This window comes from Sus scrofa, chromosome 13 (genome assembly GCF_054392235.1).
Source record: "Sus scrofa isolate SSC_HxYL_T2T_F1_AM1 chromosome 13, Sscrofa_HxYL_maternal_Yorkshire_Landrace_v2.0, whole genome shotgun sequence".
In the NCBI taxonomy this organism is placed as follows: domain Eukaryota; kingdom Metazoa; phylum Chordata; class Mammalia; order Artiodactyla; family Suidae; genus Sus; species Sus scrofa.
The window spans coordinates 32464697-32483133 of NC_139395.1; the positions used below are offsets into that span (position 1 = coordinate 32464697).

The 18437-nt window shown below is 48.7% G+C and overlaps 1 protein-coding gene across 29 annotated transcripts in view; it reads right to left on the bottom strand.

The window, feature by feature from the left end:
- OSBPL10 (oxysterol binding protein like 10) overlaps nucleotides 1–18437 on the bottom strand; it is a 329934-nt gene that overhangs the window by 33383 nt on the left and 278114 nt on the right. For 28 of the 29 annotated variants that reach the window (XR_014822673.1, XM_084987595.1, XM_084987602.1 and 25 more), the window contains one exon: nucleotides 3859–4008. Coding sequence is in view for 28 of the 29 variants with exons in the window: in XM_084987595.1 (XP_084843721.1) it covers nucleotides 3859–4008 (150 nt within the window). In the remaining variant the exon portion in view is untranslated. Of the gene's footprint in view, nucleotides 1–3858; nucleotides 4009–9423; nucleotides 12278–18437 lie in introns of those variants that run through there. The other variant, XM_084987610.1, reaches the window with a different exon arrangement.

Below are 18437 nucleotides of genomic sequence, written 5' to 3' on the forward strand. Positions count from 1 at the left end.
TTTAAATAATCCTTTAAGAATCACAGAGACTGAGCAATGATCTCAGCAAACTTCTCTCTCAAAGTTCGAATCTTGTCTAATATCCTTGATAGATGGGATATGCCTTGGGAAGGAGATCAGAGCTCAATCTGCATCCCCAATCTCCCACCCACTCCATGGGATCAGCTATGCCTTCAGGAAAGGCTCAAAGTCCACTGTACAGGCAGAGTCCCCTTCCATCTGAATTTATAAAAATGGAGTTTAGGCTAAATATTTTGAGGACTCCACAGAGGTCACAGACAGGCACGCCCTGGACCTCACTGTTACCCAGAACCACCGCCCTCCAAAATTTCAAGTTCAACCATCCCCTTTCCCCCTACCACCCTCCCAAAGCCCACAGCTTGTTCACCCTGTTGTGTCCACCATCCCCGTGCAGCCTCATCTCCCTCCACGCCCATTCTCCCTTGAAGCCACCTGTTGTCAGACGTTGACAAAAAAAAAAAGAGGCAATGGTTCCTCCGCGGACCTCATCTTCCTTGCCCCATCAGCAGCAATGCGCACAGCAGAGGACTCCCTCCTCCTTGAAATGCTGCCCCTGTGTGACTTCCATGTCACCAGGCTCTGTCCCTGTCCCCCATCCCTGGCTGACCCTCTTCAGCCTCCTTTGCTGGTCCCTTCTCATCTCTGTGGCCTCCACAGACTGGAGATTCCCAGAACTCAGGCTTTGGACTTTCCCTGTACGTCTCCTCTCTCCCTAAAGGCGTCCCCATCTCCTACATTTGGCCATCCTATGTTGTGGGCTCTGAAAGTCATACCTGAGCCTCCCTCATAAGCCCCAACTGCCTCCATGTCCTCTTGGTCTGATGCAGATTGAATCGATGTCTCAGACCCAACAGACCCAAGGTTGAAGCTGTGATCTCCCAACCTGCTCCTCCCACAGCCTCCCCCAGTAAGTGGGACTGGTGGGTGGCCTGCCTCACTGGTGAACTGGAGCCCCTGGAACTCCCTGTCTCTACAATTTAGACCTGTGACACTTTAATCAACAGAGTGGAAGTGACACAGTGCCAGTTTGGGGCCTGAGGCTAAAATCAGGTCCACTTCTGCCCTCCTGGGAGCTTTGAGCCACCATGGAAGAGTCTGGCTACCCAGCTGGATAGACAACGTGGGAAAAATCCATGGAGAGAGAAGGTCCTAAGACTTCATGGGGAGAAGGATACACAGCTGTCCTAGCCATGTCCAGCCCACAACCAGGTGATGACAGGTACATGAGTGGCCATTAGCAAGGTCAGCAGGAGAACTGCCCAGCAGAATCCAGCCCAGATTGTGTAACTGTGAACAAATAAAATGGTTATCTGAAGATGCTTTGGGAGTTCCTGTGTGGTACAGTGGGTTAAGGATCCAGCAGTGTCACTGCTGTGAGTCAGGTCGCTGCTGTGGCACAGGTTTGATCCCTGGCCAGGGAAATTCCATATGCTGCCAGCAGAGCCAAAAACAAACAAACAAACAAACAAACAAACAAGGCCCTTTGTTTAGGATGGTCAATTCCTCAGCAATAGATCACTGAAACAAATGGCAGCTCTAATTTTTGTTATTCTAATTGCTCAGGTCAAAAATCTTAGTATCTTTTTTTTTTTTTTTGGTTTTTAGGGCTGTACCCACGGCACATGGAGGTTCCCAGGCTAGGGGTTGAATCAGAGCTACAGTTGCCGGCCTACACCACAGCCACAGCAATGCGGGATCTGAGCTGCATCTTCAACCTTGCCACAGCCACAGCAACACTGGATCCTTAACCTACTGAGAGAGGCCAGGGATCGAACCCGAAACCTCATGGTTCCTAGTCGGATTCGTTTCCACTACACCACGATGGGGACTCTGAAATCTTAGTATCATTCTTTATTCCACGTTCTCAAGCCCTACATCCATATGCAAACAGGATGTGCACAGCCTGCCGGCACATCTACGTATACCTCGAACCTGCCACCACCCCTCGCCATCTTCTCTCGCCTCCTGCGTTTCCACCCTTCCCCTTCTGCCTGCACCCCTCCCATCTCTTTCCCTCCTGCATGACTCAGGATTCTACACCAACATGTTCTAAAATATGACCCACTATAAGAATATATTTTACATCTTGGCCCAGTAACACATATATCAACACAACTAAAAGTTCCATGTGCTATACACACTGGTATTTTCTAGTGTATTTTACTTCATTTACTAAGGTTTTGTTTTGTTTTGTTTTGTTTTGTTTTTGTCATGCCTGTGGTAGGCATAAGCCCCCAGGCCAGAGATCAAATGTACACCACAGCAGAGACCCAAGCTGCTGCAGTGACAACACTGGATCCTCAACCCACTAGGCCACCAGGGAACTCCCTATTTTTTAGAAATGACCATCTGACCCACTAAGTTGGTTTGACAACCCATGAAATGAAACAAGCATGGCTCAGAGATTGGAAACATGATTTGGGGTCATATTCTTGGTAAGTTTTGCCAGCCACAGGCCATCCCCCAGGTCTCTAGCTCCCTCTGAATCGTATACACAATGCACAGGAATCAGAGGTGGCTTTTGAAAAGGTGAGCACTTCAACGATGCTGCTAACCAAAAGGATGCAAATTACTGGGCCAGGGGAAAGAAATTCAGGGAAGCTAAGGATGTCAGCTTGGCCTGTGGACCATCCACCAAAACCCCCCACCCTAGGGTGGGGTTGGGAGACTAGGGGAAGCTTCCATCTCAGGCCTCCTCAGCGGGAGCCTTCCCCAAGGGTCGGCCTCACTCTCAGCAAACACATGAACATCGCAAAGAAAAGGCTTTTCTGTCACCTCTAAGGCTCCCTGCTGTCATCTTCCCCTTCAAAGAGCTTCTCACAGCGGCCCCCTCCCTCCTCTTGTCTGGCCTCCTGGAATCCACACCCTTCCCTGCAGCCAAACATGCCCCTACCCTCCAGGCTGGTTCCCAAGGCTGAATCTTGAGGGGCTCTGATGGGTTCAAGGAGGTCCACATGGTTCTGGCAGCCTTCTGGATCCAGAACCTTCATTCCCAACATGCCCTCTGCACAGTCTTGTCTCTGTCCCCCCACGAACCCCACGAACCCCACGAACCCCACCCCCCCCACCACCACTGCATCACTACTCACTCCTGGTGCATTATCCCCTAGAATCCAGCCTCACACCGCCTCCACGGAGGCATCAGGATGGGCTGGGGAATCCAGGTGAGCTGGACGGCCCAGGCCAGGTGCATCCCACCACCTACAACACTCCCACCCTCTCAGATGCTCATACAGCGAAGCCACTGCCCAGAGCAGGGCAGGGATGCTCCACATGGGCCACCGAGGGGCCATCAGTGCAAGGATGCTGGATTCCCTTGATGCATCCTGGCCGAGTGCAGCCCCAACCAGAGTCCCTGCATGTCTGCCAACCAACCGGCTGGGCTGTTTCTGCCCAGGTGGGCAGTGAGGCCTGAATCACCAGTGGGGTTAAGGTCAATGAGAGTGAACAGCAGGAGGGGCCAGGAGCCTGGGATGAGACACCTGAGGTGGCCTCACCCCCACCCCCAGCTCCCCTCTTCCTGTTTCCTCTCTGTGGCCAGCGTGCCATGTCCACCTCCTTAGGTCCCCTTTAATCCTCTCTAAGACAAAGCAGGAAACAAGGAAACCCCATCCTGAATTTTCTGTAACCTGGGTGCTTTCCCTGCCCATAGGAGCACCACCACAGTTCCACCAGAGAACCACAGCCTGAGGATGGGCACTTGTGTCCAATATCCTTTCAAATCGCCCTTGGAATGTCCATACTTGACTATAGCAGACTGTCCTCATCTCATACAGTGAAGAAACTGGGGGTGGGGGCGGAGAGGATACCCAGACGACAGGCCACAGGGCCTCCTACCTTGGTCAAATCCATTCCGAGTTTGAGCTGAGAAATGAGATGAAGGATTACGCTGCGCTGATCCTCCATGACGCCCAGCTCTGTCTCCTCCTGATCTTCCGTGTCACTTTTCTCATCTTCCGACAAAACCAGTTCAGGGCCTGAGTTTGGCTAAAAGAAGATCATCAATAAAAGTCACCAGCTGGTCCCGAGAAGTGGGAAGCATAGCACTGAACCTATGAACTCAGCGATGATAAGAGCCCAGGCCTATCCAGAAAGTTGCTCTAGAAGCCAGTCCTCCTGGCCATGGGGGAAAAGACAACTTTCGGGTGTAGGTCCCATCTTTACCCACTGCAGGTGCCCTGTCATCCTCCCCATCACCTCCTGTTAGGGACCCTTCTGGCTTAAGAACCTTCCCTGACAAGAGCGCTTCCCGCCCTCTAAGAAACTAACATCGCATACAGGTGAGACTACAGGAGACATCACATACAGGTATGAACCCCCTCATCTTGACTCTTCCCAAATAATATTCTCTTCTTAACGTGTACCACCCAGGGCACTATAGCTAATGTAAATTTACCTTTAAATTTTTATTTAAAGTCAGACACCCCTGGGACTGACTGACATTACCTGATTCAGGGAAAATTTATTCTGAAATGATTTCTACTCACATTAGTTCGTTTTTGTTTTTGGCCACACCCATGGCATGTGAAAATTCCCAGGCCAGGGATCAAACCTGTGCCACAGCAGTGACCTGAGCCACAGAAATGACAACACTGGATCCTTAAACTGCTGAGCCACCAGGGAACTCCTCTACTCACATCAGTTAATACCACTACAGCAAGTGTGGAAAAAAGGCTCAATGTTAGCATTAGTTTAGGGAGAGAAATTAAAACAAAAATGTAAAGAAAAACTAATTTTTATAATACTGATATGATTCAACCTGGCCAACAGACCCTGCTTTCCCTGATGCAGGTTTTGGTCATTCAATTGCTTGATTCCAATTTTCCAAATTACAAAAAAAAAAAAAAACAGGAAAGTTAAGAAAATATGCAAGGTGGGTTGCTGAACACAAAATTTTCCCAATACCTAAATACCAAGAACTCTGGCTACCACATAAAGATTTCTTCAGAATTCTGTTGAAAGAAATAACCCTAGGCGTTCGCTAGTTGCCTAGTGGCTAAGGAGTCAGCATTGTCGACCTGCTGTGGTGCAGATTCGATTCCTGGCCTGGGAACTTCTGCATGCCATGGTGCAGACAAAAGAAAAAAAAAAAAGAAAGAATAAGTTCTATTCGATTCCCCATTTATCTATGTTTCTAAGGGTACTTGTTTCTATGTAAGTAAAATCACTCCACATAAAACACTACCGCATGGTTTCTAATTATTGTTGACAGGTCAGACATAATGAAGTTAACATACAGAAACACAGGAGCTCAAACATTTTAATATAAAAGGATACAGACCTTCCCAAATATCCATGCAAAAACTTCAATGATTTTAAACTTCATTAGACAGAATCATCTCATCTGCTTCCAATACACAAGTTATTCAGTGATCAAGGTGGGTTTTTTTTCTTTTTTTTTTACAAGTTAAAAAAAGAAGTCTTTATTTCAGAACTGTCTTGGAAATAAACCACTTAATGCTAAGGATTTTCTCATCCCTCCCCCCCTTTTATTTTCCCTTCCTCAGTTGATTTATGTACCCAAAAGCATGTTATGAAATATAAAACATCATAGAAATATCAGTTAATATTTTACAGGAGTAGTTTTAGAGAGCCTTCCTGGATCCCTTAGATGATCTGGTTTCTTTTTACGGTGGGAGCAGGGCAGGGGGTGGGGGTAACATCTGTGGCAAACAGAAGTTCCCAGGCCAGGGATTGAACCCATGCCACAGCTGTAACCTGAGCCACAGCAGTGACAACACCAGATCCTTAAACCACTGAGCCGCCAGGGAACTCTAGGATGGTCTGTTGTCATTTAATGATCAAGGTGTTTTATCATCATCCAGCCTTGCACACACCTGCTGGCCATTCCTTGCCAATTCGCCAGAGGAAAAGGTGTTCTCCGCACTAAGGTAGCATTTTAAAATTTTCAGTTTCCACAGACATTCTTCTCAAATAATTCCCAATCGACGAGGCTTTCCTGCAGCCAAGAGTCAAGTTTCCTTTTTGTACCTGCCTCCCTAGACTCACACAATGTGTTGAGTGACATCATAGGAGAGTTGCTTTGTTAGATATATTGAAATAAATGAGGACCCCCTGACCCACCTTGTGGTCCAGAGAAGACCACAAAGGGATGTCTGGGGCCAGGGGCTGCCCTGATTCCACACTGGGGAATTAAGGCAAGAGGGACAGAAGCCCAGCACTTGTCATCAGTGCCAGGAGGCCCCTGGCCTCTCCTCCAGCTTCTGCTTCTGTGCAGCAGTACCCATGGTGGCCAAGGCTACTGCCGTTATGAGCCTGAAGAGCTAAAGCTGGGAAGAGCAGGGCCACCCTCCCAAGCACCTGGTCTTTCCTTTCCTTCCACCTCCTCTGGATTCCAGGTGAGTTTTTTTGTGTGTGTGGTTTTCTTTTTTTTTCTTTTTAATTTTTTGGGTCATACCCGCATACCCGCAGCATATGGAGGTCCCCAGACTAGGGCGTCTAAACTGAGCTATAGATGCTGACCTACATCACAACCACAGCAAGGCCAGATCTGAGCCGCATCTGCAACCTACATCACAGCTCATGGCAATGCCAGATCCTTAACCCACTGAGCAAGGCCAGGGATCGAACCTGCATCCTCATGAATACTAGTCGGGTTCATTAACTGCTAAGCCACGAAGGTGAGTTTTAAAGTTTCCATTCACTGTAAGTTTGCATTTCCAATCAGAGGCCACTGAAGTCAAAGATACCCAGACATGCTCCCTTGCAAGGCCAAGTTGCTGCGGTTGCTACTTCTTTGCAGTGACCTGGTAGATGGTCACCTATATTAGCCAACTTCCCCTCAACCTGGGGCAGTGGGGCAGAAGAGGGCAATACCTGGGCATCTCGTGTCAGGAAGAAAAAGAACAAGTGAAAACAAATCACGCAACCATCTGGCACCGAGGGGGTGGGGGTGGCTTGTGAGGTCCTTAAACATCTCCACCAGAAAGGGAGTTACACTTGGAATGCAACTGTTTCAGCTTCAAAAGAGTTGTTCTCCCAAAGTACTGACTGTAAACTAAACAAATCAATAGCCCAGGTAAGGTTTACCAAGCAGAGTGATGCTTTCTTTTCAAAGTGTGAATTTCCCATCTGTCCACAAGCCAGAGTTCGGAGCAATCTCCATCTCTCCCATCCAGTGTCACATTCTGCGGGCTGTGCTTGCAGACCCCGGGACCACACCTCCTCCTGCTGTCTGCCTTTCTACAAACTAAACCCAGCTTGTCCCACATTTTCAGGAACCCGGAAGCCTTCCACAAGATCCTGCCACTTACTTGATTATGTGATGCTAAGAACACATATCACCATGGACACAAATCTCTCCAGCTCTCTCCACTTCAATCAACATCACATTTCTGTATCCAAGGAAGCCACCCGGGGATCCTGGCCCCCAGAAAAGAGAATTAAGGCTGGTGCACAAGTCCCAAAAGCTGACTCCAGGGTGACTGATGGCCAGAGCTCCCAGGGACCCTGAAGTCCTGCCAAGGGAGGAAAGTCCATGAAGAGACGGACACACAGCCCTTCATTGGCACAGATCCCTAGCAAACTGTGCCCTGAGCTTAAACAAGGATTCAGCAATATTTCTGTCTCCTGCTGCTTCTGATAACTTGCAAAAATTCTCCTACCCAACCTCAAGTAAGTAATCGGAGTTTTTAGAAAAGCTGGTTTCATGCATCATGTTGTCAGTAAGGACACCCCCAATTCCACACACTCTGGGATGAACTCACTCCAGATGCATAAGGTGAGACCACCCTCTGGTGTGGGTCCAAAGACAGGTCTCTGTCTGGATGCCTCAGTTTGAAAGAGGTCAACTGGCTGTGTAAACACAAATCTGTGAGCATCTGCAAAGCACCCATGGTTAACAAGGGCTCTGAGATGGAGAATTCAAAGAACAAGCCTTTGGAGCTCCCTAGTGGCCTTGCAATTAAGAACCTGGCCTTGTCACTGCTGTGGCACAGGTTCGATCCCTGGACCAAGAAATTCTACATGGACGCAGCCAAAAGACAGACTGACTTTGATGGAAGGGTAAAGGCAGAAAACCTTCCCTTTTAGGGTCAAGGGTTGCAGATTCTGCTGCTCTGATGCGAAATCCAAAACAACAGTAATGATGAAGGATCTCAGTCTATTATCCACCAGCAGACCTACAGGCCCATCACATTCTCACCCTCGAGCTCATGAAGTTCTGCCTCCCCCCTAGGTGCCCCTTGCATGACCACACCCTCTAATCCTGACAGGCTGCCACTTATAAAGTGATGACAACTGTCCTGAGGTGATCAAAGGTGGCAGAATGGCGTTTCTCCACCTCAGAAGAAAACTGAAAATAAGCAATGGCTTTATAATGCTGAGAACATTCCTAAAACTGAAGAAGAATCTTTAAATCCCCCCATTCCCCAGAGGGTTTTGCATATAGGCCAATCAGGTCATCAAAGTGTATGCAAACTTGAAGAGAAAATGGAATAAGAATGTGTTTTAAGGAGAAACAGGCTTTGGAAAAAAATGAGGTTTTTAATGAAAATAAAAATTATGACTCAATAATTCTACCACATGAGCACCTCAGGGCATGTGGTGCTACCAACATCGAATGACTCATGTCTGTTAGCCAACTGGGGGACAGGCAAGCCAAGCTGATGGGCAGGAAAAGGCTACCTGGAAGCTAGGGTTCAGGGGCACCCCTGGAAGCTCAGAAGTGACATGGGCCCCACAGCAAGGGTTCTTAATCTGGATCCTGGACACTCTGTAAGATATCTCTCGCCACCAGAGTTCCCACTGTGGCTCAGCAGTAACAAACCTGACTAGATTCCTCAGGATGTGGGTTCGATCCCTGGCCTCAGTCAGTGGGGTTAAGGATCCAGCATTGCTGTGAGCTACAGTGTAGGTCGCAGATGTGTCTCGGATCCTGCGTTGCTATGGCTATGGTGCAGGCTGGCAGCTGGCGCTGATTCAACCCATAGCCTGGGAACTTCCATATGACGTGGGTACGGCCCTAAAAAGAAAAAAAAAAAAAAAGATATCACTACCCTTGACATTTCATATATAAATTTTGTATCTGGGCATTTTACGGAGAGAGAGTCCAGCTCTTCTTGGATTTTTTTTTTTTTTTTTTTTTTTTTGACCATGCCTGCAACATGCAGAAGTTCCTAGGGCCAGGGCTCAAACCCAGTGGCAATGCTAGATCTTTAACCACTAGCCACCAGGGAACTCCCTCTACCTCTTATTTGCTAGGGAGTAGCTCATCCACACTCCAGAAGCAACATCATAACTGGTGTTAGGTTTCCATGGGTCCAGCAGGCTGGCCAAGGATGGGGACACACCTGTGGAGGGGAAACATTGAACTCTGCTTTCATCTCTTCTTTTTCACCAAAATCTTAATTTTGCAATACAAATGCAAACTCCAAGCAAGACTGAAATTCCAAGCTATTTTATTCCATACACACAGGCGATTTAATTACAGTCTGAGTCAGTTCCAGGAAAAACCAGGAAACAGACATTGATCTTCAGAATGCATTTGATTCCCTGTTGCCAGCCTCACTCCACCCCACGCCCCCAAATCTACTCCCCTTTCCAGGCCTCACTACTCTTTTCCCTTCCTTGGATAATGTAGGTCTTTCTTTACAATGACCTCTCCTTTTTATTTACTTATTCATTTTTTGCTTTTTAGGGCTGGACGCACAGCATTTGCAAGTTCCTAGGCTAGGAGTCGAATCAGGGCTGTAGCTGTTGGCCTACGCCACAACCACAGCCACAGCAACTCGGGATCCGAGCTGTGTCTGCAACCTACACCACAGCTCACAGCAACAGTGGATCCCTGACTCACTGAGCGAGGCCAGGGATCAAACCCACTTCTTCATAATTACTAGTTGGATTCGATTCCACTGAGCCACAATGGGAACTCCCATGATCTCTCTTTTTTAAACTAAGAGCTGGCCCTCAGAGAGCTGGGGCCCATATAAGCGATTGGATGTTCTAATGTCCTCTTTATTTGTAAGCACCTAATAACCTAGCGTCTCAATTCAAAGGGCTGAACCCTTAGACTTGAGGCATTAGAGAGAAGCCTGTGTGGCATCATTACCCAGCTTTCAAAGAAGACTTTCACCGTCAGACAGGGAGCACCTCTACACAGAGCCCTTAAGTCACACACATGCGGGTATGAGGGGTCTCCTTCAAAAAGGATGAGAATAGGCTTCCACCCTCCTGGAATAGTATTCTTAGCTAGACCACATCTTCAACAGAAAAACAAAACCCACTGAGCTCAAGGGAGCTACAAACCTCCTAAAAATCTACCCGACCATGGATAAGAAACAAAACCAGCTAGAGAATCAACATCAAGTTCTCTTCCAGCAGCAAATATGCCACAGATCATTTTTTTTGTTTTTTTGTTTTTTTTAATTTGTTTTGGGTTTTTTTGACCATGCCCACAGCATGCTGAAGTTCCCGGGCCAGGGATCGAACCCATGCCACGGCAGTGACAACATCAGATTTTTCAACTACTAGGCCATTAGGGAACTCCAACTCAATCATTTTTTCAAGCCTGGCACCTCTCCCCACATGCTATTACCTTGGTGTGGAGGCACAGGTGGGCTGAGCTATGCCAAAGAACCTTGACATTGAAGGCAAGAACTGAACACTATCCAGGCACTATTTTTACAGGAAAAGAGGGACCCTAGCCATGTCAAGAAGACTGTCTGGGATTCTGAGGGCCACTTAAAGGTGGGCAGTAGGGAGACGACCCAAAGCACCCGCCTCAGATAACCTCAAATGAGAAACATGTCTAAATCACAGCAGCAGGCAAAGGGGCAACCAGGAAATAGCATGTCCTATGTGACATGCATCTCAGTGCCACAACTACACGCAACATTGATGACACGCAACCATGGCCAGCAGGACAAGTCTGCTTTGGCTCTCTAGGGGGCACAAGTCAAGAGACATTGCTCTGTCAGAAAATGAGAGGTTTTTGTTTTTTTTTTTTTAAAAAAAGAACATGATATTGAAATATGGACAGAGATTAGGGGGCCAGAGAGACTAGGAAAGTGGGTCAATGGAGACAGACCAAGGGGACAAATAAAGAAACACAGTGAATACTGGAAAAGGAAGGGTGTCTGAGTGTCTAAGAGGTACAAGTGCCCTGGGACCAACAACCGAACCAATTTCTGTTTCTTTTGGTTCTAGTGATAATGAGGTTAATGTTGTTGATGTTTATGAAAGCCATAAAACCAAGGATTTAGTCCTTTGAGCTCCTATTCATCTTTTCATCTCAGTTATTTACAGTGTAGTTAACCAAGTTATCACGATCATTACTTGACTTCACAATGCATCTTCATATTAGTTACAGTTTACATCCTAAGAAGCCCCATCTAACAGGCCACGGTCATGAGAACAGGCACAGCTGGATCCAAGGACCTGGTTCAACTTGGGGCTCGAGTCAATAGCCATGGGCCGAGGCTGGGACCCACAGACATGGCCAGCTGGTCAGCAAATTTCACCAGCCATTTCTGTCCCTCATTCCCCAAGAGGAAAGGTAGACTCCGCGACTGTCAAGTTCACAGCCCTCCCTACCACACGCTTGGAAAGAGTGTTCCCTGAGGACAGACACAGATGTGAAGTTTGTCCTCTGACTATGCAGGGACAGCTCCCAGTGACCTACTGTTCTTCCCATGCTCAGCATAGGCAGGCTTTCTCCTCCAGAAGAGTCTCTCACGTGCCTGTCTCTAATTCCCCAAAAGTGGGCCATCTTTGCCAGGTGGCAGGGCTCCCGGTCGAATAAATGGATGCTGGTCTCTGGTTAGAAGTCATGCCAGGGGGCTGCCATCGGACACATGTCTTCAGACGGTGTCTGGTCCAGCTGACACCCCTCAGCCCCAGCGCAGGGCAGCTGCTGAAGGTTCCTCACAGGTACTGTCTTCTCTGCGGAACCCCGTGGAAGCCAGGTGACCAACTGTGCCTTGCAGGCCACCCCTGTAGTCAGGGACCTTATCTTGCCATTTGGAGGTAGGGACAATGAGGCCACGGCGGGGGCGGACCCGATGGAGGTGCTGGCTCTTATCCTTGACAGGTTCAGGTTACGAGCATGTCCAAGCAGCAGGCTGGTCCCAGCTGCCATTGCGGGGGGGACGCTGGGTTAGTTGACATCACAATCCTTCTGCTGCCTCCCAGTGGATTCGCTGGCTTTCTGGCTCTAACCACACATACACACACATTTACCACACTTGGCTCTCACAGACTGGAAGGACAGATGCTCGTCCTGAGCAAAGGGGCCGACCTGCAGAAAGGTTAATTTTAAATAAAGCACACCCAGGAAGGGAGGAGGAAGGCGCTTCTGGGGAGGGAGAGGGAGGGGGCATTCGTCATCAGCCAAGGTCATCAGGAAAGGTCACACCAAGAGGATTCGAAAGGTGGTCCTTTCAAAACACGGGAGGGGAAGCATTCACAGGAGGAGCGTCACCAGCCCTTTTCCAACGTCCGCATGTCTGCTTGGAAACCATCTTAAAGGAAAGCCAAAAAGAAAGGAAAGGCAAAGAGCAAAGGAAACCTAGAGAAGGTCCAGCCAAGAAAAGGGAAGCAGCAGCAGCAAATGGTGAGGGGAGGGTGCTTCTTTTGCAGTGGTGGTTTGGGAAGCATGTCAGCGGGACCACCAGCCCGGGCATGCGGGGCTCCACGAATCAGGGGGAGGGTGCAAACGTGAGGGGCTCAGGCTAAATGCCAGCGCTGAGTGTGGTGCTTTATGACCTTATCTCCATCAGCAAGTGTCCAGCCTTTTCCAGCCTAGCCTGTCATGGACATCGCAGCCTAGCCAAGGGTACACCGAAACCCTATGGGTCTCAGGGCCACACCTGCTTCGCCCTAGTCCTGGGTGGCACCGGGGCCATACTTCCAAACTCATGGGAAGCCCTTGGCACAGGGATAAAGGTTGCAAGAAGGAAAAGAAAGAGAACGCATGACCAGCGCTCTGCGAGGCAGCTTAGCACCCAGCAGAGCTCTGAGCTGTGGCTGGAGAGAGCGAGCTTTGGACGTAAATCCCGAATCCACCACCTTCCACCTGGCAGGCTGTCCCCTTACCTGTGATGCGAGCTGGTACCACTCCCCCCCATACCAGAGAGCCGCTGAGAGGCCTGGGAGAGAGAAGGCACAGGAAAAGGATGCAGGGGGAATGCTGAGCCAACAGCTAGTGCTCTCAGGAGGCTGAAGCATCCTCAGGGGTACATGGGGAACCCGTAGGCTCAGGGATCTGGGGGCCACAATGAAGCAGCCACTCTCCCTGCTTGTGCTCATCCCTATCCCGGCAGCGTCCTTCTAGAAGCTGCAGGATGTAGGCCATGCTCCATCCCGGCCCCTTTCCAGCAATGAGGACACACAGGCTCTGGGGCCACAAAGGTCAAGGCCACCCAAGATGCCCCTGATCCTGACCAGGGGTAGCATCCCTTCCCCAACCTGAGGCTGCAGCAGAAAGGAATTCACAGGCAGTTGCCATCATAGCTCAACAGAAACGTATCTGACTAGTATCCATGAGGATTCGATCCCTGGCCTCGTTCAGTGGATTAAGGATCTGGCGTTGCCGTGAGCTGTGGTGTAGGTCTCAGACGCAGCTCAGATCTGGCGTTGCTGTGGCTGTGGCTGGCAGCTATAGCTCTGACTCATCCCCTAGCCTGGGAAACTCCATATGCCACAGGTGTGGCCCTAAAAAAGCAAAAAAAGAAAGAAAGAAAGAAGAAAAAGGAATTCACAGAAATGTCCCCCTCCTTCCACCCATCCCCCCCCAAAAAAGAACACCTCAGTCTGGGGAGATCTGGGAACCATAAGGGACAAACACACAGCAGCCAAGACAGGGACCTGGAGAGCACGGACCACCCACTGGCCTCAGGAGACCCGCTGTGGTCTACAGGCAAGTAGAGAAGTAGGCAGCCTGCTGTCCAAGGCTACCCAGAAAAGGTAGGGAAGAAACTTCTTGAGACCCATCCTACTCTTCCTGTTTTTTGGTTATTTTTTAAGAGGAAAAGCAATGGTTTAAGACATTAAAGACCCACCCTTCCTTAGGGCAGGCTGAAGGGTAAGTAGGCACCAGGGCTGAATGAGTTACCATCATACCAGCCACCTTGAATGCCCAGTTAGCAAAGCACCATGTGAGATATTATAGACAGAAGGATGCTTAAGATGTGGTCTCTGGGAGTTCCCGTCATGGCGCAGTGGAAACGAATCTAACTAGGAACCATGAGGTTGTGGGTTAGACCCCTGGCTTCGCTTAGTGGGTTGAGGATCTGGCGTTGCCATGAGCTGTGGTACAGGTTGCAGAGGTGGCTTGGATCTGGCGTTGCTGTGGCTGTGGCACAGGCCAACGGCTACAGTTCCAATTGGACTCCTGGCCTAGGAACCTCCATATGCAATGGATGCAGCCCTAAAAAGAAAAAAGACCAAAAAAAAAAAAAAAAAAAGACATGGTCTCTGCATTCAACAAGCTGGTATCTGCCCAAAGACATTTCTTTTTCCAGCCCTGGGAAGGACTAGTAAGTTCCAACTGATCCTTTTTTTTTTTTTTTTTTCTTTTTCTTCCTTGGCTAATCCCTTGGCATGCGGAAATTCCAGGGCCAGGGATCAAGCCTGAGCCACAGAAGTGACAGCGCCAGTTCCTTAACCACTAGACCACCAGGGAAATCCCTCCAAATGATCATTTGAAGCTTAGCTCAATCATACTTCGCAGAGGCTGAAAATGATGCCTCCATCCTGAAAGGAATCCCTAAGCACTCTGTCCACACCCGATTTGGCACTTACCCAACTGTATTTATGCAACTGTCCATCTACCTGCCTTCCCAGTGGAGCAGGAATGTCAGCTCTTTTTTGGTACAGGAACACTGATTACTTAGCTGGCTACTTAGGGCTCTATGTGGTCAACATAGATTAGAGGCCACCTCCATGATCTGGGAGGAAGAACCAGCAATCACCAAGGTCAGCCAGGAGCTCAGGAGGGGAGCTGTGGCCATGCGGTCGTCAGTTCATCCAAATCAGATTTCTATGACATCAGGAAACTGAACGCGGGTTTTCACTTCTAGAATCCCAACACAGTGGCTGGTTTTACACAGGTGCTTGGTTAAAAAAAAATTCTAAGGACTGAATGAATAAAACTAAAGGAAAATGGGGAAGTGAGTTCCCTGGTGGCCTAGTAGGTTAAGGATCCAGCATTGTCACTGCTGTGGCTTAGGTTACTGCTATGATGTGGATTCAATCCCTGGACCAAGAACTTCTGCATGCTGTGGGCACAGCCAAAAACAGAAAAAAAAAAAAAAGAAGAAGAAGAAGAAAAAGGAAAAATGGGGAAAACTGGAGCACACAAGGACAGACTCCAGAGTTACAATGAAAAGCTCAGCCAGGCACAGACCACATATGACATGATCCCACTTATATGAGATGCCCAGAACAGGCCAACCTAAAGGGACAGAAAGTAGGTTGGTGGTTGGCAGGGGCTGGGAGGATGGAGGGAAGAGGTGGTGAGAGCTAAGAGGTAAGATTCTTTTTGGCATGATGAAAATACCCAAAAGCTAAATGTGGCAATGGTTACACATTTCTGGGGGCATCCTAAAATTCATGGGAACGGCACACATCAAGTGAGTGAATTAACATGGCCTGTGAATTGCATCAATAAAGCTATTATTTTTAAATTAAAGTAAGAAATAAATACAAGGACACTTAGAGTTCCCTGGTGGTAGGTTAAAGATCTCATGTTGTCACTGCTATGGCTCAGGTCACTGCTGCGGCACCATTAGCCAGCAAGCCTGGGCACCATCCCTGGCTCCACTCTTCCTCATAGTCCACCACATCACATTCCCCAGCAAATTCTGCAAATTACATCCAGAATCCAAGCACTGCTCACAACTTGCACTCCCTGGCACCAGCCACCATCACTTTATCATCATCAATTATTTACTGTAACACCACCCCAGTCAGTCACCTGCGCCACCTCCTCTATGGCCTACGTCTCTTCACAGCAGCCAGAGGGCAACTTCAGTCCCAAAGCAAATCCTGTATCTCCTATGCTCAAAACACTCCCCATTTCCTTCAGAATTAATTTCTAAGTCCCTAGGGGGGCCCATGAGGCCCTATGTGATCTTGCCCCCTACTTCTCTTACCTTCCTTCCCACCGCACCCCCCCTTCACTCTCCTTAGGCCCCACCAGCCACTCTCTGTTCTCTGAACACATAAAGTACACGCCTACCCCAGGGCCTTTGCACCTGCTGTTAGCACCCTTTGCCCTCTGGATTTGTGCTTGGTTCCCTCTCCCTCTTCAGTCATATCTCTATTCAAGTGTCACCAGATCAGAGAGAGCAGCCTCTGGACTATGCTCCCTGCCTCCTCCATCACTGCAGCCCCACTCTAGCTCCCCAGCTTCTCTGGACACTGACCCCACTCAGTCTCATGAACTGACTTATCACTTCTCTTCCCTAGAGAAGGTCCAATCACAAGAACCAGGCTGTGTTTTGTTCACTGCTGTGTCTCTATCAACAAAGGTAGGATTTGACACTGACATACTCCCTGAAGGAATAAACACTTGACTTGCCCCTTTGGAAGTAAGCAAGGACTGAAGATTCCTAAGAAGCTGAAGACTACATCCCAGGCCTTGAGGGCATGGCCTGTTAATTAAGCAAGGGTGTGACTGTTGCAGGGGCACTGGGTATTGAGAACCTTCTAGAAGCTTTCTGGAGTCACACCCAGTGTGAGGGAGCAGCGTGCATGGTGCGTGTGCACGGGGATGGTAGTGAATATCCTGCCTCCTCCTCTTACTGCGTAAACAGACACGTCAGGCTCTGTGAGAGGCCCAGAGACGTGCAGCACTGACAGCGCAGGACGTGACCTCAGTGACCTGTGCAAACAGTGGTGGGTCTGGGTTCCCGTTTGTGGGGTCAACAGTGAGCAACTCTAGGAGCCACAAGAGAGCAGCAAGACGGTGGCAGGCAGTTAAGAAAGGAAGAAGCAGGAGCTGGAGGAAGCAGGTGGAGCCAGAGGCAAAACAGGCCACAGTGTCTGCAGGTGGGAATTAAATCCACAATGTCTAGTAAACCCTGGGCCAGAGAAAAGCACTCAGTGGATTCAGATGCAGGCCGCATTCCACTGAGAGAAGAGCCCTTCATCTCCCTCCAACGCCACCTCAGATCTACAAGCACCTTAAGCGACTCCGCTAGCACCCCACCTTTCTGTTTCACTCACCATCCTCCTTGTCACCCAGGCCTAAGGCCTGGGGAAACCTCCCCAGCACCCCAACACCCACCCGCTTAGACACCCTTCCCCTTCCCCATCTTTGCCATTACATGCTGGCACATCTCGTAGCATCCTGACACTCCTTAGATTATCATGTACTCCAGACTCCCTCCTCTCTGGCTCCGTTTAGTATTGCACCATTAGAATGTTCTTCCCCAAACACCTTCTTCTCTGTTCAAAATCTTCAAGGCCATCCCACGGCCCAGAGAAAACGATCCACCCATTCAGCCCAACATTTAGTCCTTTCCTCACCCAGACCCCTTTTCTCAGTCCCCTCCTGCTCCTCATCTAAACCTCCTCCAGCCTAGACTGACCACAGCAGAAACTTGCCCTGTCCATTGAGATGGCCACCAGCCATTTAAGTAGTTATTTAAGCTAATTAAAACTAATTACAATTTGGAGTTCCCTGGTGGCTCAGTGAGTTAAGGATCTGGCATTGTTACTGCTATGGCTCGGGTTTGATCCCTGGCCCAGCAACTGCCACATGCCACAGGCACGGCCTAAAGCAGAACAAAGCAAAACCAACTAAATACCATTTAACATTCAGTTCCTTGGTGAAACTAGCCACATTATAAGGACTCAGTGGACAGGTGCTTAATGGCTATCCTGTTGGTCAGTTTGTAAAGAAAACATTTTCATCATCGCAGGATGTTCTCTACTTTGAATGTCCTCCCAATGCATGCCCACATCTCCTGCCCTTAGTAATGTCTCTATAGAAAGAGCACCCATGACCTGATGCAGGCTCTAATGATCCTGGAGCAGAAGTAAGCCCTCTCTCCTCTAAAACCCCACATGCAACCTTCCCCACGCTGCCCACAAGTTACTGCCATGCCTATCTTTTCTGAACTTTTTGGCACTAACAAAGAAGCTCAGCGAGAACAGATCATTTAAAAAATCTAAAACTACTCCTGAAGCACGAAAGAACCGTTTTACCAACACCTCCACCTCAGAAACAAAAAAATGAAGGAGTGATGTATTAAGGGTAATCAATAGTAAGAAAATGATTCTGTACCTAAAAACTTCAAGGGCTTCTACTATCTATGATTTGCTTTTCTCATAATCACTGACGCACATCGAGAATAGAATTCTGGCTTTCTATATCCACAGTTATTATCGATTTATGCTTTGTGCTGGGTGATGGATTTCTTCTGCTTGTGCAGATGGTAAATGACTTTGTT